Source organism: Aspergillus sydowii (genome assembly GCF_001890705.1).
Source record: "Aspergillus sydowii CBS 593.65 unplaced genomic scaffold ASPSYscaffold_9, whole genome shotgun sequence".
Taxonomy (NCBI): domain Eukaryota; kingdom Fungi; phylum Ascomycota; class Eurotiomycetes; order Eurotiales; family Aspergillaceae; genus Aspergillus; species Aspergillus sydowii.
The window spans coordinates 661,774-680,096 of record NW_024467867.1 but is presented as its reverse complement, the minus strand read 5'-3'; the positions used below and the strand labels follow the sequence as shown (position 1 = coordinate 680,096).

The 18,323-nt window shown below is 50.2% G+C and overlaps 9 protein-coding genes across 9 annotated transcripts; 3 read left to right on the top strand and 6 right to left on the bottom strand.

The window, feature by feature from the left end:
• Positions 1-373: 373 nt before the first annotated feature.
• On the bottom strand, positions 374-5,107 carry ASPSYDRAFT_33624 (uncharacterized protein; the record flags this gene model as incomplete). The annotated part of the gene is made up of 3 exons (XM_040845120.1): positions 374-2,473; positions 2,527-4,509; positions 4,586-5,107. The coding sequence occupies 3 exons, from the start codon at positions 5,105-5,107 to the stop codon at positions 374-376; spliced, it is 4,605 nt and encodes a 1,534-aa protein (XP_040700349.1).
• A 1,742-nt stretch (positions 5,108-6,849) lies between these two features.
• ASPSYDRAFT_47825 (glutathione S-transferase family protein) lies at positions 6,850-8,053 on the top strand. Its single transcript, XM_040847514.1, has 3 exons — positions 6,850-7,151; positions 7,227-7,432; positions 7,492-8,053. The coding sequence occupies exons 1-3, from the start codon at positions 6,898-6,900 to the stop codon at positions 7,848-7,850; spliced, it is 819 nt and encodes a 272-aa protein (XP_040700348.1). The 5' UTR covers positions 6,850-6,897; the 3' UTR covers positions 7,851-8,053.
• Positions 8,054-8,086: 33 nt separating this feature from the next.
• On the bottom strand, positions 8,087-9,075 carry ASPSYDRAFT_70522 (glutathione S-transferase family protein; the record flags this gene model as incomplete). The annotated part of the gene is made up of 3 exons (XM_040850513.1): positions 8,087-8,852; positions 8,894-9,002; positions 9,052-9,075. 3 exons carry the CDS (start codon positions 9,073-9,075, stop codon positions 8,095-8,097), a joined length of 891 nt encoding a protein of 296 aa, XP_040700347.1. The 3' UTR covers positions 8,087-8,094.
• A 433-nt stretch (positions 9,076-9,508) lies between these two features.
• Positions 9,509-10,158, bottom strand: ASPSYDRAFT_182252 (cupin domain-containing protein). The gene is made up of 2 exons (XM_040843512.1): positions 10,004-10,158; positions 9,509-9,935 (listed from the first exon to the last, which is right to left on the bottom strand). The coding sequence occupies exons 1-2, from the start codon at positions 10,027-10,029 to the stop codon at positions 9,530-9,532; spliced, it is 432 nt and encodes a 143-aa protein (XP_040700346.1). The 5' UTR covers positions 10,030-10,158; the 3' UTR covers positions 9,509-9,529.
• A 457-nt stretch (positions 10,159-10,615) lies between these two features.
• Positions 10,616-11,584, top strand: ASPSYDRAFT_59824 (NADP-dependent oxidoreductase; the record flags this gene model as incomplete). Its single annotated transcript, XM_040849759.1, has 1 exon — positions 10,616-11,584. The coding sequence occupies one exon, from the start codon at positions 10,616-10,618 to the stop codon at positions 11,582-11,584; it is 969 nt and encodes a 322-aa protein (XP_040700345.1).
• Positions 11,585-12,341: 757 nt separating this feature from the next.
• Positions 12,342-12,719, bottom strand: ASPSYDRAFT_1145149 (uncharacterized protein). The gene has a single exon (XM_040839976.1). It carries the CDS (start codon positions 12,647-12,649, stop codon positions 12,395-12,397), a length of 255 nt encoding a protein of 84 aa, XP_040700344.1. The 5' UTR covers positions 12,650-12,719; the 3' UTR covers positions 12,342-12,394.
• Positions 12,720-12,953: 234 nt separating this feature from the next.
• ASPSYDRAFT_206991 (uncharacterized protein) lies at positions 12,954-14,270 on the bottom strand. The gene is made up of 3 exons (XM_040843913.1): positions 14,081-14,270; positions 13,544-14,020; positions 12,954-13,489 (listed from the first exon to the last, which is right to left on the bottom strand). Exons 1-3 carry the CDS (start codon positions 14,109-14,111, stop codon positions 13,143-13,145), a joined length of 855 nt encoding a protein of 284 aa, XP_040700343.1. The 5' UTR covers positions 14,112-14,270; the 3' UTR covers positions 12,954-13,142.
• Positions 14,271-14,690: 420 nt separating this feature from the next.
• On the bottom strand, positions 14,691-16,505 carry ASPSYDRAFT_91795 (DUF3176 domain-containing protein; the record flags this gene model as incomplete). The annotated part of the gene is made up of 1 exon (XM_040852551.1): positions 14,691-16,505. The coding sequence occupies one exon, from the start codon at positions 16,503-16,505 to the stop codon at positions 14,691-14,693; it is 1,815 nt and encodes a 604-aa protein (XP_040700342.1).
• A 475-nt stretch (positions 16,506-16,980) lies between these two features.
• On the top strand, positions 16,981-18,003 carry ASPSYDRAFT_1145133 (uncharacterized protein). Its single transcript, XM_040839975.1, has one exon. The coding sequence runs from the start codon at positions 17,353-17,355 to the stop codon at positions 17,980-17,982; it is 630 nt and encodes a 209-aa protein (XP_040700341.1). The 5' UTR covers positions 16,981-17,352; the 3' UTR covers positions 17,983-18,003.
• Positions 18,004-18,323: the final 320 nt, after the last annotated feature.

The following is an 18,323-nucleotide window of genomic DNA, read 5'->3' as shown; positions in this document are numbered from 1 at the left end:
TACAACAGCTGGGATTCGCATGTGGTCACCCACCATACTACTAACCAGCCGGCGTGTGGCTTAAGTACGGCTGAGCGGACGGGAAGCCCTGTTTTCCACACCCTGTGGTCGTATGTACTGACTGTCACTAAACAATGAAATATAAACAAGTTCTAGAGCGAGAAGGCAAGGTATGTAAGATCACTAGTGTCGGGTGGGTATGTGATTCTGGCCTGACGAATGTCTCCTGCGAGGAAAGAAGCTCGGATTCAATAAAAGCGCATTTAAGGGATCCAAGACAGGCAGACTATGGGAAATATGACTGTGATTGTGGGCTTGGTCGGGAAGAGGCCATGTTGTTTCTACATGATTTTGTACCTATCCACACATGCATTTATGATTCGGAAAGTTCAAATAACACAATTTGACCCGAATCGTCCGCAAGGATCAGGGTATTACCCGGATTGCTGACAACCAAGAAAAGTTTATGGTAATCCGGTGGCAGCTGGAGCATTCTCCGTCCGCCTCTCACAACCCACCACGACTCGTCGAGACTCATTTCTATTTGCGAAAGGTCCGGATCAGGGTTATCATCTGGGACTCCAGAAACCACCTCGTGAAACCCGTCATCCATTATCAGGTAGGAATCATCTCTGGAAAACGCCAGCTTTCTAGTATATGTTTTTGTTTGAATCTCAGTTACCGATTGATAATCGCTGCCGGTGGCATCCCAAACCTGCACATGGTCAACTCTTCCTGCAGCGAGTAGGTTGCCATCTGATGAGATCGCGACGCGAATGGTTTCCCTTCCAGTCTCTCCTAACTGTTTACGAGACTTTGTGGTTACATCCCAGACCGTATCCTCACCCTGGAATGCGCCGACGAAAAGAATCTTGTCATCACGAGAAATCGCAGCTCCGGCGAGTTCACGAGAGGCTTCAAATTCATACTTGCATTCCCAAGTAGTAGTGTCCCAAATTTTAAGCATCCCATTTGCTTTGCCGCCAATGAGGAGGGATCCGGTAGGGGAAAATGTGAGGGATCTTATGATGGAATAGCGAGTCAGTTTCTCGTCATTCTCGAATATCCCCAAAGTCTGCTTGCAGGCGCCTGTTGCGGTGTCCCATATCCGAATATCGCCGTTGATAGCTCCCGATGCAAGAGTCTTGCCGTCCGGCGAGAGTGCCAACCCCCCAATTTCATAATCGTGTCCCACCAGCGTACGCTCCCAGGACTTATCCTCGACATTCCAGAGCTTCACCGTCTTGTCGTGGGATGCCGTCGCAAGCTTGCCCTCGGGCAAGGGCTTGACACTTGTGACTCTTCGATCATGACCGATTGGGTTCTGCTTGATCTGACTGGTGGTATCATAAAAGTGTATCAGCCCTAATAGGCTCGCAGTAACCATAACGCTGCCATCTCCTGAGAAGGCCACAAGAGAACTGCTAGCTCCGAACCCGAGAGGCCGAATTTTAGACCTGGATGCAACATCAACAACATCAAATCTGCAAGCTCCTGTGGTCCCCAAATCACCTGTGAGCAGGGCCATGTCTTTCCCGTTGGGAAAGAAAACACCGCGTACGAAACGCGCGTCCCCGAACTCAGCACCAGATATTTCCCTGCAGGTTCCAGCCGCAACATCCCAGAGACGCATGGTACCGTCTGGAACTGTAGTCGTTGACAGAGTCTTTCCATCCGGCGAAACGTTAATGAACGCTGGGAAGTTGTCATGAGGAAGAAGAGTTGGTTTGCAAGAGCCGTCTGTTGTATCCCATATCCCAACACTGTAGTCAGCCAAAACTGCGGCCAGAGTAACCCCATCCAACGAGAAATCAATGTCTTGGACATATGTAGACTCGGTATCAATTGTACGTTTCGATGATTTGGTTGCGAGGTCCCAAATTTCGATAGTACCCTCCTGAGCGAAAGCAAGAGCGGTGCAGTCCGGCGAGAATGCCGCAGCCGTGGGGACTATACCAGGTAAGTCAAACCTCTCCATATCCTCGGCTGTCAAAACGTCCCACAGGCAAACCTCTTGCTCACAGACCGTGAAAAGGGTCTTGCTATCTAGTGAAAAGACCATAGAAACAGGTGCCGGAGCATTAGACACTGGAATCATGAGTGTGTTCTTGCAAGCTCCGGTGTCTGTATCCCACAAGAATACCCGAGCAGCAGGACTTTCCGAGCCAATTTCGAATTTCCTCCAGAACGACGCAAGGGTTTGACCATCAGGAGACAGCTCAAGCTTCTTTGTTCCTTCGGAAGTCTGAATAGTCATCAAACAAGGATCCCACTCATCTCGAACACCTTTGACATCCTTGATGAAAGGCAATCTCTCATGCCAATACTGCATCCTAACACAGCTTTTGGCGGGGGAAAGTGCCAGAGCCGCAGCATATGCTTGCAGAGGTGTTTCCTCGATAATGGACAAGTTCCTTTTGAGAAAACGATGGGCGTCTTCCAAAAAGGCAGCGAAGCGGGAATTTTCATGCGACTGTCTCTTATTATTAGCTTCCGAGATTCCGCTGCTGAGATGAAGACACATACCCGAAATTTCGCTAACAATTGACTTATGCACAATAGGGCACTTGGAAGTCTTTGAATCAAGCTCAAGCTCTCGAGCCAGTGCAGAAAATGTACATCCAGAAAGTCGATGATATCTTTATCGTTCATCGGGCCACCCTCGCCCTTGCATAGATGACCTAACCCAAACTCGCATGAGTACCGCAGAGAGGTCAGTGGACTATCTTTGGGCACAAGAACGTCCTTGGACGGCGTATCCTGAGAAATATTGTGTATGTTTCGTTTAAGGACCTTGGACATTTCGGAGATTGACCTTATTCCCATATCAATATGCCGCTGGTTTACCCCTCCTGCTTTAGAATGAGACTCCATGTATTTATTCAAGTAATCTCTAGCAGATTTATGGATCACGCGCACAGTATCATCTTTGATGGCTAAAAAGGAGCCGCATCTGGGGAGGATCTCCCTTGTCTTTATATCGACTGGCAGGTCTGCAAGGAGGTGAATTTCAGAAGAAGATAGCGGCCTACTTGAAAGGCAAGACACTGCGAGAACTTCTACGCAGCATTTGCGTTCGTATGGCTCCTCATGCTCAATCTTCGCCATGAGCTTATCGTACACAGCTGTGAGATCCGAAGGAGTACCCTGGATGTACGCGATCGCGCGGGCCTGTGACATTTCGTCTTTGAAAATTCCTTTGAATATGAGGGACACCCAAAGGAAGGTATTCTGGGCACGTTCATGGATCTCGGTGGACATCTGCTGAAGAGCAGCTTTGTCATAATCGAATTCATCTTTCAGCTGGCAGAGCTTGAATTCAATGTAGGCGTTCACGGGTTCTGGTCGGCTCTGGACGTCTAACCCAATAATCGAAGCAGGGTTCACGTGGATCTTCAGCTTTCTGAACATGTCGACTTCAGGCCGACTGGACAATATCCACCTGGCCTTCTTTGTGTTCTTGAGAGCATCTTGAATGACCTTCTGAATGTCACGGATTCCTGGCCCCCCGTCGTCGCATTCATCCAGAGCATCAAGAGCCAAATATACCCGTCCGAGGCTTTTATCAGCCAGCATGTTTTGAAATGCCTTGGCTAAGCCCCAGAACATCCTGGGATTGTCAAAGTGCCCCGGTTTTGCGTTTCTGCAAGAATCGAATACGTGCGGGAAAAGATTGGGCTGCTGAATGAGGAGCATCCAGACCAAGGATCGAAGGGCGTCCATTGGTCTAGTCTGATGGGGCTCGCCCGATTCGAAGAAGAAATAGGACAGGCCTGGTGCCAGGCTAGATGACTGCTCAGCAAGTTCATTAAGAATGCCGATCATCAACATCGACTTTCCAGTGCCGGTAGGGCCATTCACCCAAAGAACTCGAGCCGCGTCTGGATCGCTCCAGTCAGTGAAACCTTGATACTCTGAAGTATTGAGAATCCACTTGTACGCAGCTGGAAGGAGCTCGTCGTTTCTGCGTGCAATGTCTTCCTTCACGGCGTCTGGGTCGATCACATAAATATCCTGGAGCACATCTGTTTCTTGTTTACTCCTTTCGGTCCGTTGTTGAGCGAGGAAATAATCCTTTACGGTTTGATGGAAGTCACCAAGGATTCGCTGTGACTCTTGACCCTGTTGAGCAAGTCCTGTCAGAGCGCGGTTGGAATTGACATCAAGATACGACTTGGTATCCTTGTCAAGAGCAAGTTCAGCATCCTTTGCCGCTTGGAGCTCTCCATCCCAATTGTCCCAGTTGATCGTGTTCTTCAAAAACACCCAAGCCTGGTTTTTTTGGTAGGAGCAGGCGCTTTTTATCTGGAATTTCAAAAGTGCTTTATAAAGCGTAACGATTCTGCCCTCCAGTTCCTGGAGAAGGTCGCGATGAGAGCGGCCACGAGGGTCAATCTTATCTTCATCCAAGAGGTAGTTTGTCAGTTGACAATACCAGTTCATCCTGGTGATGACATAGGAAAGACCACTCATTTGGGTCTGTGATGCTTGCGCAGAATTTGTAAAGAACTAAAGAACGGTCTACTGTCAGCTGCCTCTACCTGAATGGGGTATTCGTGAATATGGAATATCAAAGTCAACACACCTGCAATCCAACACAGACTCCAGCCCACGGTAAGGCAGCCTGCGGGACGCCTGACACAGCAAGGTCAATCACCCCTTTGATCTCGTTGATAAAGCCCAGCGCGCTCCCCACGACATTCGTAGCCTTGATGCTCTTATCGATCCTGGCCCGGCCCCTGTCGACTGCGGATTTTAAAATCACTTGTCTTTGGACCGGGTCGTCCGTTTCAAGTGAAAGTTCGTCTGTGGCGCTTGCATCGGGGTCGATGGCCTTGGGCAAGATCTTCATATAAGCTTCGACAAGCCCAGCAGTCTCACTGTCAGCGGCGAGCTCGTCGTACGCGCGATTCCAAACTCGCTCCGACGTTGTGATTTCTGGGTTGTCCGACACATTGGCAACGGTTGGAAGCGCTGGAGGATTTTCGTTCTTCGACTGGTTTTGGGCTTGAGAAGTGCTCTCGGTAGGCTTGCTATCTGCCCCCTGTTCCGCCTTGTGCTTCTCCTGCCGCCACTTGCGAGATGGAAAAATCTTCGAAAGTCCCATGATCTGGCAGATTGCCACTCTTTTGTCTGATGATTGTGTTAGAACGAGAACAGCTAGCTTCTCATGGAGAGAATTCGAGCTGCCGGTCGGAGTGTCCACCTCTGATTCGGTGAACGGCCCACGATTTCAGCTCCTCAAGGTGATGAGATTCCAAGGGCCAATCAGTCTCCTGTCAGGCTGGCAAGCCGCCTTCGCGTTCGTGTGTGGGTCAATCGGTGACATTGCAGAGGAACTATGATGGCAATGAGAACAGAAAGCCAATGGAATGTACCACTGCGCGGTGATCTTCATAAAAGATCGTCCACTCCACGTCCGAGTGAGCCTACCAGCGGTAGTCTCCTTCGCGGCTTCGATCTCAGCAACAGTCAGAAGGTATAAAGCCTCTGGATTGGTCTCTCTTATATCCTATGAATGATTCTAGCCTTTATATATTCGTTTTGAAAGAAAAAGGAAATATTATACTAGTTAAGTAGGTCCTTTATTAATGTCAATGTGAAGAATTATATAATTTATCAGAATATTAGCACTACGGAATGGCCCCTTCTACCTGCCAGTTGACGAGTCAGCCAACTTGGTTAATTTTAACTATACAGCAATACCTTAAATAAGACCCATAAAGCCCTGCCTATTCTTACCAAAAGAAGCCCACCACGTCTCTACGAAATAAAGCTCGCCAGACTCGGCCACCCCAAGGAAGACCCATGATTAGTTTCAGGATGTGATTGCAAGAGACAACACGCGGATTACCAGACAAGGACACTCTGACAGGCGACAGGCCACTTGAGGTAAAAGTTAGGATCTCTTTACACAGCACACCAGCCTAAGATAAGTTGGTTGCACGGGTTGGGTTACCGACATGCAGACCCGATTTTACTGCGCACTGGCTAGACTAAAGCAGCTCCTCATTACAAGATAGAACCAGTTGAATAGTCAAGTCTTTATTATGTCCCTTGGTAACGCAAACCCGGGTATTTTGCGTGAGCAATTGCCTCTACTCCGACCACCATCGTGCAATGGAAACAGAGCAGGCAAATGGATACCTCGAGCTCACTGGCGTAAAGTAACGTCGCCGGTATTGTCAGTCTGCATGCGCAGGCTGCTCCTCAAGCTTTGGAAATATCACGCTGACCGCAGTGCAGGCAGCCCACGGGACGACTGGAAGCTGTGTAACGAGATTGTAGGTATAACTCAAGAGTTCATAAGCTTTAGTCATGGTAGAACGAGCTGAATCCAAGGAGAGACAGGATCTGATTCACGTAGAGGAATTAAAGCAAAGAAAAACAATTTAAGCGGTATCAGCTCTTGTACACTGGATTATAAGGGAGGTTAGGCAGGCGGTGCCGGATTCATACAGAAATTATTGAACAAGTGTGATGTATCTGGGTGCTATAATTAGATATCTCAGTTCCTACAGTAGCAGTTTAACCTTCCTTTTATTCACACTTTCTGGGTTAACCGCTGACTGTAAGGCAGAAATCCGTCAATGCAATGGCCCGGTCTAGATCGACAGCGGATATCAACCCAGACCGGTAACCAACTTCTTCAAGGCTCTCCAAAAATTTTAAGTTTCTGTCGAAGTTGGTGGGCTTGAAAGATGATTCATGATTCATTAAGCAAAGCGGACGGCGAGAAATGGCGGCGTCGGAAGAGCTAATCCCCGTGGGGCTAAACCGGATTCGTACTAGGAAGGGCCACACTGGATCTCGGCCAAGGCAAGCTTCCTACTCCCTACAGTCTGCTGGCTTTGGAGCTGTCCTGCTGACGGTCATTACTTGGATCATAATATATAAATGCCTCCTCTTCCCCCCGCTGCGTGCCAGTCGCTCTTGCGTCCGTTCATGCTTTCTCGCATGTACAGTCCACGGGCAGCTTCCAAGCTAGTCGCGCTATCCGTATCCACTGCCCAGTACTCAACCATGGCTCCGCTCACCCTGTACAGCTGGCCCACGCCCAATGGCATCAAGGCATCCATCACCCTCGAAGAACTGGGTCTGCAGTACAAACTCGAACCTATGAACATTTCCACCAATATCCAGAAGGAGGAGTATGCAGCGATCGCTACCCGCCGTTCCGCCCTGTCTGAGGGAGGATAAACAAACAAAGTTAACTCACCGAACAGCTGGTTCTTGAAGATAAACCCCAATGGTCGCATCCCCGCCATCGTCGACGGAAACCAACGCGTCTTCGAAAGCGGAGCCGTCATGCTGTATCTAGCCGACAAGTATGACCCGGAACGAAAGATCAGCTACGCGCCAGGGTCGCCAGAATACGTGGAGCAGCTATCGTGGCTGATGTTCCAGATAGGAGGTGTCGGGCCGATGATGGGTAGCTTTTCTATTCTAGTTATATGTGTGTTTGTACCCATGCTGACGGTATATAAAAAGGCCAGGCGGAACACTTCAGGCTCTTCGCCAACACGCGCTCTGACTACGGCATCAAGCGGTATATCGACGAGACCAAGCGTCTCTACTCTGTACTTGAGTCCCGGCTCCAGGAAAGCCCGTACCTGGCTGGTGCTAAGTATACTATTGCCGATATTGCGAACTATTCATGGGTCCAGGTGGGTCCGGCTGCGCTGGAGCTCGACCTGTCCGAGTGGCCGGCGCTGGGGAAGTGGGTGGAACAGATTAAAAGCCGCGACGCTGTAAAGAGGGGGGCTGTTATACCCAAGACTGATAAGACGCCTGAGCAAATGGCGGAGTGGTTTAAGGAGGCTCGCGCGAGGATTGATAGTCTACCTTGAAACAAAGGGTATTTGCATGCGATTCTGCTCGGTTGATTTGCAAACAAAAGAAAGAGATTGAATGCCAAATTGCAATATAAAACACACTCGGATGTACAATACAATATAATACATTCAGGGTGCATCTGACAAGTCAAGTATCTGGTGATTCGAGGTATGAATAATGATAGAAGCGATATAAGCAACACAGCTGATAGGCTTTTTTCTTTTCTTTTCTTTTATTTTTTTTTTTTTTCCCTTGTAATTAATGCAAAGTGGGATAGTTGTTTTTAAAACTCTCCCTCGCCGCAACATTCCCCCACCATATCTTGAGATTCTCCCCAAATTCAAACCCTGGTACAGATCTCGCAACAAGACTCCTCAGAGGCTCCAAGTCATCAACGGACTTTGCACCAGCCGCCCACAGCGCATGAGCCAACCAGGGTACAATGTGCACATCCGCAGCCGTAATCCGCTCGCCAGCAGCATAGGGCAGAATCAGCATAGAATCGAGCTTGTCGAGCCCAGCAGCATAATCCTCGTATGCCTGGCGCGAGTCTCTAAAGAACTTCTCATGTTCAGCTGAAATTCCAGGAGTATTATTATACAGACGATGTAGGTGTCCAATATCTGGAGAGCGCATTGCATATAGTGGGATTTCGGGGTGCGCTGAGCCATACTTGGCGATTTTTTCCTGCCGCTTGTCGACGAATGCTTTCATGGGACTTGCTGTTTTGGCGTGGAATTCTTCTGGATCGCGGGCCTGGAGGAGGATGAGGTTGGTTGAGAGATGCGGTTGATGGACATGTGCAATGAGTTTTTCCACTGTGGAGGATACCTTGGTATCGGATGGGGATGGGAATAAAGGTGGACCATTGGGGCGGTTGGAGTCTAGATACTTGACAATGTCTGCGCTTTCAATCAGAGGCTTTGACAGGGATGCGGACGTTAAGGACGGAATGGTGCCGTTTGGGTTGATTTTGATGTATTCGGGGTTGAAATTCTCGGCATCCACTATAGCCTCTGTTGGTATATACTTGGGATACGGGTGTTCCTTGACTTACGGAGGCCAACCTGCTTAACTTCGTACTCGCCAGGTTTGTATCCCTTTTCATCGAGGGCGAGATGAGGAACGTATGCCCACTGCGAAGCGACGTCGCTATAGAGTGTGAACTATGTCAGGTCAGAAGGTGCAGTGGATCCTGAAAGATTTGTGCCATACCTTTGGCGACGCAGTTGGTGCCATTATGCGGCTAGTTGATTATGAAGTTCAGGCCGACAGCTACAAACGGAGTAAGTTGCTAGAAGAAATTGCTAGGGCAGTTGGGGCAGCACGAGATTAAATACTCGCCTCCCCCAGACATGCAGTTATATCTTAATTCCGGTAAATAACGCCTAATTTGCGCTCTATTACTTGATCGGCCTGTACTGCGGAGTCAGGGAGACCCTTATGAGATCATCTCTCCTGCATGATCGGTCAACCGTGGTATGACCATGCCCTCACTGATATATTCCAAAGGCCGGTTCTATAATGGTCCAGACACTCATAACCATCGTACAACTACGGATTAGATGACAGATAGAAACCGAGCTACACTTCCGAGTCGATAGCTTCAGGTCAGGGTAGGACAATAAGCATGACAATAACTAATAAGAGAGCGCAAGAATGAATGAACAATCCAGGTTTGATAACTGTGTAACTATGGATATATATACTGCTCCATCTTTTTCTTCACAAGCTCCTTATACTCTTCATCATATTGAAGAAGCACTGACGGGCCCTCCCTCTCCAAGGTATCAGTGTCAGCCACAAAAGTCGCCAAAAACGAGGCCGGCTTAGTCGGACTTGTATTATCGCTGATCCGGTGATGACACCCTGGGGCCTCGTACCAGGAACCACCCTGCTCGACGACCCTCATCGGCTCATCATTCATTTTAATCAGGACCGACCCATGCAGGACGTACCCGGAGACAGAGGCGCCCCCGTGACGGTGTGGGGGAGTTGAACCATTCGGAGGATATTCGATGAGCATGCTGATAATGGTTTTCCCGGGGCAATTGACCAGTTTGTACTGGTAAACGATGGTGGTTGATGGAAGCGGGCAGCTAGACAAGTTGCGGTTTGTGAGTTGGATGTAGGCGGAGAACAGATTATGATTTGTGTTGACACTTACGCGGGGTTGTAAGTCGGTTCGTCCATGATGGCGATATTATCCGCGAGAATGATTATCCTAGAAGGTGATATCTCAAAGCTGTAGGAGTGTTATATCTCGGGTCCGGCCTTCGGGTTTTGGTTTATAGACTAGTTATACCCTTAGATCCCCAGCTCTCCCGTCAAAAGCCGGGCCCATCATGATGCCATCATTGCCATGGCCGCAGATCTAAGGTTTAGAGAAGTGGGGCTCCCAAGATCTGTGTTCCAATGTTTTGCAGTCGGTTATAAGTCTCGGCGTAGAGTTCAGAAACAGCTCATCACCCGACCCCAGTCGTTCGTTTATTTTCATAGAAATAATAATTATGAATGTTTCCGCCAAATCATCTCGGAATTCAAGCTTCCAGCCCTGTCTGCTACTAAACTTCATATTCAATCCCCGACTTGTACGAGTCTACGTCACGACCACCTGCATATCCATTGGCCAGGCTTGACGAAGCCCGTCGGCGTTTGATCGAAAACTATCATGCCGTAGAAATCATAAAAGCCATGAAGCAACCTGGAGGATTTGCTTTAGAACGTAAATCGCAATCTCAGACACAGCGTCAACTCATCCAACTTCCTCAACTCCTCCATGCAAGCCATACGACATCACCCCCCCGGCGGTACTGAAAAGCTCACGATCGCCTGGGAAGACATACCCCAGATCCAAGATGACGAGGTGCTAGTTAAAATACACGCCGCCAGCGTCATCTGGATGGAGCTATACTGGGACATCTACCGAAAAGACGACGGCACATACAAAACCCCTATCCTGGGCGAGGACTACTCCGGGGTCATCGCAAAGGTCGGGTCCAAGGTCCCCCCCGAGAGCGGCCTGCAGGTCGGCACGGAAGTCATGGCCTTTATGAGCAAAGCATTCCCCACGGACCGCAGTATTGACGGCGGCATGGCTGGCTATGCAAAGGCTCACTTTTCCAAAATGGTACCCAAGCCGCAGAACCTGAGCATGACAGACGCTGCATCCGTCCCGCTTTCTGCTCTCACTGCGTGGCAGGGTTTATTCGACCATGCAAAGATCAAGGCTGGACAGACCCTGCTTGTTACGGGGGCCGCTGGTCCAACTGCGATTTGGGCCGTCCAGATAGGTAAGATGGTTGGGGCTAGGGTTATCGGGACGGCAGCGTCTGAACAAAGCTTTGAGCTGCTCAAGTCGTTTGGAGTGGACCAGATATTGAATTACAAGGAGGTTAAGCTAAGCTCGGCCCTGAAGGATGTCGGTGTCGACGTCGTCTTTGATACTGTAGGCGGCGACACCACAGCGCAGGCCCTTGAGATACTCAACAAAGACGGCAAGCTTATCCACATCAAGGATAGGACAATACTCGATCGACTTGGCAAGGAGGCTGGCGGGAGGCTTATCTTCTTCATTGTTGATATGGATGCGGAGCAGTTGGCAAGGATTGCGGACTTGATCGACGAGGGCAAGCTGAAGCCAGTCGTTGACTCCGTCTGGGACTTTCATGATGTAGTCAAGGCATTTAAGAAGGGAGAGTCGGGCGGCGCCCATGGAAAGATTGTGCTGCTGGGGCCTGATGTATGAAGCTGATAACCGGTAAAACGTGGAACTCATAACCCACTTCTTTTATACATAGGGCCGTATATATTCTTTGCCTTTGGGCTGCAGTTTGTACCAAGTCCTAGCCAAACATCCGCATGAATGTGTCGACGAATCCAGAGGTGGAGCGCGTCGAAGTTCCACTCTCCTGGAGATTCGCAGCTATTCTGGAGGGGATAATGAAGTGCATAAGGATGAGATAAGGGCGGCCAGTCGGGAAATTGGATGTACGACTTGACTGTATGAGACACGAAATGATATAATTTCTTCGCTCTAGGTCCATTGTTTCCAGTCCAGAGGCCAGTATCCTGTCCTACGAGTAAATACCGACCACCCATCAATTGTGGCTATGACTCTGATCCTAGACATCGTTGGCCTTTAAAGCCCTGCTATAGTGTTGACCTTGATTCCTGCAGTACCCGACAGCTGTTTTACATCTTCTTCGGTCAAATTTCTATATACATGTTAGATCAGAACTTTCACGCAAGTAACTCCGAAAAGCTCACCGTATTTGGTAGCCTAGCGGATCCATATTAGAGAAGTGAAATGCTTCTTTACTATACTGCACAAACCATTAGCTGGTGTCCATGTACTTGTCAATCGCAGGGTCACCTCACTGGGACACAGCATCCTCGTCTTGTTGATAGTCACAAGAACCGAGATATGTGGATGGACTGCTAAAATAACTCTGATACTCCTCCGCCGGTGGTAATATGTACTAGGCATCCCAAGGAAGAAATGTCCGTTCTTCATCTCCCCAAGTAGCGTGATGGTGTCCCCGAATTCCCGTCCCCATTACTCAAACCGGTCATCCTCGCTCTGCGCAAGGTAGCGGTTGATTTCAAAGGGCGCGCGGGCACAGCTGATCCCCAGGCCAGATACGTTGAAGGGCAGGCCGACGAACTCGGAGAGGAATTTCTCGGCTGCTGGGCTCACGGCGAATCCGGAGGATTCTAGCCATTGGAGGAGTTCTGCGACGTCGACTTTGCGCCCGGGCGTCCAGCCGGCGACTTTCAGGGCGGTTTGAGTCTCAGGCGGATAGTCATCCATTCCTGGTTTGCACTTCTTGCGAGTCCGTCTGTCGATTCGGATTGGATGGAAGGTCAAGCTCTGATTTTCCTCCCAACAGCTGGCTGTTTATTGTGGGAACCACGTGTACCGACACGAATCGACAGGATTTATAGATACGGAAATGCAAGGTTATCAAATAATATTTGTTGACTATTAGTATGTGTGCTGGAAGTGGGACTGCACTTTGGTGGCTCACTCGTGAGTCATGACTCTATATTGGTTAAGGGATTAGGAGGTGAAGAGCTTGAAACTATAGACCGTGATCTACCAAAGGCAGTTTCGTGTTTCTATAAGATGGCCATTGGCTACGTGGAACTATCTCAAGTAATTTTATTTACGATAGCCGGCATTCTGGGGATCTGACAGCAGTATCTCAAAACTATAATCGATTTACATAGACCACACCGAGATTTTTTCTTTTTTATATTTGGGCCAACGCGGATTTCCAACTCTGCTCGACGTCTTTCTAGCCTCATCCCATCATTCTGTTCCACGTATTCTTTGCTGACCCATCATGGAGGTCTGGCATCTCAGTAAAATAGTACCCCTGGCCTGTGATATGAATAGCACGCGAGTGCATTTCAGTTGCATCCACCCGCGTGCCGTCCGTGTCTTCCATCCCATCCCCCGATATCAATTGCAAGACGATATCCGTTACTCTTTCAATAGGTATGAGTGTATCACCGGGAAAATGAGCCATCAGGTCCGGGTTCTGCGTGAGGAGAGGGGTTTTGACTACGCCAGGGCAGATGGCATTCACACGCACACCTTCAGCGAAGAATTGTTTTCCAACGCAGCGGGTGAAGCCGACGATGGCGTCTAGAATTTGTCAGTATGTCCGTTAATAAATACACTGTTTAACTTGAGACTCACGTTTAGATGCAGAGTACATGGGCGTCACCAGACACGGATACAAGCCGCCGATGCTAGCAGTGAGAACAAGGTCTCTGCTTCCCTTGGTGGATTCCGGTGATCGCCGGAAGTAATGCATAGCCAGATAGCTGGTATACAAGGCTCCATCCAGATTCACCCTGACTGGGTCTAAAGATGGTTCAGGTGGTATGCTGGCGTCCGTCGCCGCTGCATCGTGGTGCTCGGCGTAGAAGCCAAGTGCTTCTTCTGGAATGCCGGCATTTGCAAAGACAAAGTCCAAGCGGTGGGATGTTTCAAATACGGCGTTGAATACACCAGCTAACTGCTGGTAGTTGCGTACATCGGCTTGGAAGAATTTCGTGTTTTGGAGGAGCGCTGCTGCTTCTTGCCCGCGGGTGTTGTTGCTGCCGATGATGTTGACCTGCCAGGTGCCGGATTGACTGAGCTCCTTCGCGACGTCGAAGCCGATTCCGCTGGCTTGACTTTTTAGCATTTATACAGTGGATCCGGGGCACTGATCCGGCAGGGGATGCTTACTTCCTCCAGTTATCAATGCAATGCGTGCCATTTTGGTGTCAAGTGTCAAGCGTCAACTGTAGTCGGCAGCGAGCCAAGAAGGTACGTATAGGTGAATGAGGGAAATGCAACCTGCAACCTGCAACCTGCGGCTGAACGACTTTTGCGTGTTCTAAAGTCTAAACGAGCATTATGGAGGGCTTATTACCCCGCTTGATCCACATGTCCCGATTCCCAAAAAGCTGATACGCAGATTCCCCTGCATGTTGCTTGTCGATACTTGATATAGTATAGCAGTGCCCACCAGTGTAATCGAATCCACCGCACAGCCTTCAGGTTTTTGTTTTCTGCTTGTTTCTAGTCGGTTTTTGGAATCCCTCCATGAGGCTGAAGCCTGATACGTACCATTTAGATCAGCAGTGATGGCCGTGTGGCTGGCAAGTGGGGAGAGGCTCAGCGAAGGAAGGCCGATCGTCGTCACTTAACCGAATTGGACAAGGCTTGATATATCGGGTGGATACTAAAGGAGTTCCAAGGTTATGGTATTGAAATCTAGTCTTTGCATTGCCATAATTTCAACAAACATATTCTATAGATGCACTCTGTTCAAACCAGCCCAATAAACCATAACTCAAGGTTGTTCCGTCACACCATTCGTCCCCTGCTTCAACCTGGCATGTATATTCTGCGCCGTCCTATCCATCTCAAACGCAGTATCCGTTTCAAACCCCCTATTTCCACCTCTCCCCTCCCTCTCCCCTTCATCCACACCAACAAGCCCGTGAAAAAGCACAGCAAGGATCGACGTCTTCCAAACATAAAGCCTCTGCCGTCTATTCGTCACAGCCGTCAGAACCAGAAACACTATCCCTAGCACCACCAACGCCCCCGGAAGCACCAGCCAAGCCCAGTCCACCGAAACAAACACCTCCGAGACAAGCACGGTGCCGTTCCCCGCGGTGAAATTGCTAGCTGTCAGCGCAGCCTTGGTAAACGACGCAGCCACGTCCTGGATCACGGGCTCCAGACCTTTGCTGAGGATGCGGGCGACGCTGGGCTCCGGCGTATCCGACGAAGGAAGGTCGGCCTTACTCCACCGGGAGAACTCGCCCGGTGTGTACTGGATGAGACTCTGCGAGAGTCTAGTGGTTCCGGCGAGGTGTTTATTCAGAGTGGAGAAGTCGCCGGTTTTGCAGGATGTGAACTCGGATACGTTTGCCGTTGCTCTTCCTCCGTAGACTTTTGTGACGTTGGTCTGATTGGCCGGGGAAAAACCGTGGGAGGGCTTCCAGCATGAAGGCCAGACAGCGGCCATGTCTATAGGTACGGGCCCGGTGTCGGGATTGGCGAAGCGCTGGCCGAAGTCTGGGGCCGAGACGTTGAACGATGCCGTTCCGTTGGTCACGGAGACGTCGTATGTTCTCGCGCAGATCCCGACGGCGCATTGTGTGGCGTGTTTGATATGGAATAATCTTCCTAGGTCCGCCAGTGGGGATGACGTGGTGGTTTCATTCGAGACGATGGCTACCTCTGCATGAGCGATGACGAACTGCGGATCCGGTATGCCGACATAGGATTCCCCAGAAGGAGCGCTATATTCATCGTAGTTGACAACGGGCCATACGTTGTGCTCCGTAAGATTCAGGTCTAGGAGGACCCACTTCTGGGTATCGCTGGGGGCTGTCGAGGAATCCAACCCAACGCTGATGGATAACGGGCTCCCCTGCGGAGGGACGATCTGGCAGGGTATCACAGCGGACGAGGACGTGTCGTTGAATCCAGACGGTGTGCAATTGAACGTCGTTGTCGGGGTAATGTCTTCGCATTGACTGCACATTCCCACAGACTGGAAGGGCGGCCATTTGCAATTCCCAGAAGAGCAGGTCAGGTTCGGCCGCAGGTACTCTGGCGATTGAGACCAGACGGCGGTGTTGATGATTGTCTGCATGTCTGAATCGAAGGCGTCCGGAATAAAAACCTTTGCCTGCTTTGCAAGTGCACGGCCAGAGCCAGACGGATCAAGCACCGAGCGAGTCGGGTACGTCAGGATCTGCTGCAGGAATGGATCGAACGTCAGCACCAGAATGGTCACCAGTGCACCGAGCGACACGATCGACTGGCCCTTGTGCCGCATTATCACGAACAGAGACCCGAGCGGACCGCGGCTGGCACTGTCGAATAACTGTATCTGATCCAGCTGTCTCTCCTTCTGGTAGAACCAGATCCACTTCAACTGCCCGATACATTCTCCGATCATGTAGGTGAGAGAGGACTTGGACGCCGTAGCGAGGATGGACACGATGGCGTTGAGCGTGAATCCGTAAGCGAAATCTGGCCGCGTCTTTTGGTTGAAGGCGGCGAGGATGCAGATGATGGCGACGAAGCAGAGAAGGCTGAAAACCATGGCCACGCCCTCCCAGAACCAGGTATCCAGTGCCAGGGTCATCCAGCTCCGGGAGATGCTCTTCTCGGACCGTTTCGACGATTCGTCCGGTGAGGAGGCTCTTTGAGGGAGAGCCTCATATTTCNACCCTTGGTCATGGCGACCATGGAGATTCAGGCTACCCATCGTCAATAGGATGGGCGTTGAGGGATTATCAGAAGAAGGAAGGGTCTTTTCAAGCGTCCAAGCGCGGGGCTCTTTTTTCACATTTTTCGACAGCTCGCACGAGCACAGATCGACAGAGGCTGTGTTGCAACTTGCAAGCCAGCGACCGGCGAGGCTGGAGCGAACCCCTGCAGCTTTGGCGACAAATAAAATTACACAGAAAGCAGAGCGATACGCCCAATTGTCACTAACTGTCGCTACTGTGCTTGTTGACTGTCAGAGCGGCAGTGCTGGACCAATCAGAGCCCGCCCTGTTGATGATCAATGCGCGCTTTGTTGACTGAGCCGCCTGCAGAGTCCACTTCTCCCTCCACTCTGTTCAACTGCAACATGTGGTCGATTCTGTCCCCCGAGTACACCTGGCCAGCACCTGTCCTGACGAATATCCAAAGAACAACCCCATCGGTGCCCGCCGCACCGGGCCTCATCAGCAGATGGCTCTGGGGCAGGGCGCATGGCTTGCTCTACCATTTCTCACGGTACTACTGCTATCTATTTGGAATACATTTCAACCCGCACATCACCCAGCTTCCCTTCGGACTGATCGTGAAATGGACTGATCGGACAAGCATAGAGGAGGCCATTGCCATGCAAATGGCTCGAGCAGCCGGAATCCCAGTCCCCAGAGTCCTCAGCTGCGGTGAACAACGTTACGCCTGATTTAACGCGGGAAATATCGATACTCATGATCAGATTACCGGGATTTACACTCGAGAACTCCCGTGACCCATTCGAGGGTGCCGACGAAGGCCCCTGGCTTGAAGAGTTAAAAACTTGTGTCCACGCCATGCGCGAGTGGGAACCACCGAGCCAGGAGACGATCTGCTCGCCGATCGGAACGGCCCTGCGCAGCTCTCGTGTCCCGAATCATATAATGGGCCCGTTTACAGACCACAAGTCATTCTACAAGTATCTTTTTGCGCCTGCATCACAGCACGGTTTCCAGTCTGTTGATGAATATAACGAGACCCTGACCACAGCAAGAAAACTACAACGCCGCCCGTATCAAGTTAGATTCACACACGGAGACTTCAAAGCTCATAACATCTTGGTTGATGATGACGGACACCTGGCCGGCTTTCTCGACCGGGAGTTCGGGGGCTGGTATCCTGAGTATTGGGAGTTTACAACCGAAATGAGATTTGGGAGAGAAAGCTGGTGGTATCAGGTTGCTGACTGGATGGGTGGATATCAGTATCTAGGGGAGCTGGTGTCGGATCGAGCTCTGAATCTTTTGACGGTGGACTCTTATATAGCTTTTCAATACCAGAACCACAGGAGAAATACAGCAGGAAGCATTTATAATCTGATATAAGTTGTGAAATTCTCATCGAAGGGTATCTAATGGAAGAAGAGGTGTGGGTAGAACATTGTAACAGTAGGCGTCCCAACAAGTAAACAGAAGACAGGCCGCGGTTGATTATTATCGGCAGCCCCAGAGCTGAAGTGGTTACCCACAGAGAAGAACTGCTGGAAGGTCGAGTGGTTCCAGTAGCATTCTTCGCTGTCCCGATGTTCAGTCTTCCCATTTCTTCCTTCCAAATTAGTATGTGTAGAAGCGCCGTAGGCGGGGCTATGATTTATTAGGTGTTCCAGCGGGTTTCACTGTGAATAAGTGTCCATTGGCAGTTTACACGCCAGGATCGACCCGAGAGA

What these genes read in the sequence shown, in the direction of transcription:
- ASPSYDRAFT_182252 (XM_040843512.1), bottom strand. Translation starts at nt 10,029, where the DNA reads ATGGACGAACCGACTTACAACCCCGC. An exon ending in GAACCGACTTACAACCCCGC is followed by an intron (nt 9,936 to 10,003) that starts GTAAGTGTCAAC and finishes CAACTTGTCTAG; the next exon opens with CTGCCCGCTTCCATCAACCA.
- ASPSYDRAFT_206991 (XM_040843913.1), bottom strand. Translation starts at nt 14,111, where the DNA reads ATGGCACGCATTGCATTGATAACTGGAGGAA. An exon ending in TGCATTGATAACTGGAGGAA is followed by an intron (nt 14,021 to 14,080) that starts GTAAGCATCCCC and finishes TAAAAAGTCAAG; the next exon opens with CCAGCGGAATCGGCTTCGAC. An exon ending in CATGTACTCTGCATCTAAAC is followed by an intron (nt 13,490 to 13,543) that starts GTGAGTCTCAAG and finishes GACAAATTCTAG; the next exon opens with ACGCCATCGTCGGCTTCACC.
- ASPSYDRAFT_1145149 (XM_040839976.1), bottom strand. Translation starts at nt 12,649, where the DNA reads ATGGATGACTATCCGCCTGAGACTCAAACCGCCCTGAAAGTCGCCGGC.
- ASPSYDRAFT_1145133 (XM_040839975.1), top strand. Translation starts at nt 17,353, where the DNA reads ATGATCAGATTACCGGGATTTACACTCGAGAACTCCCGTGACCCATTC.
- ASPSYDRAFT_47825 (XM_040847514.1), top strand. Translation starts at nt 6,898, where the DNA reads ATGCCTCCTCTTCCCCCCGCTGCGTGCCAGTCGCTCTTGCGTCCGTTC. An exon ending in ACCAATATCCAGAAGGAGGA is followed by an intron (nt 7,152 to 7,226) that starts GTATGCAGCGAT and finishes CTCACCGAACAG; the next exon opens with CTGGTTCTTGAAGATAAACC. An exon ending in AGGTGTCGGGCCGATGATGG is followed by an intron (nt 7,433 to 7,491) that starts GTAGCTTTTCTA and finishes GTATATAAAAAG; the next exon opens with GCCAGGCGGAACACTTCAGG.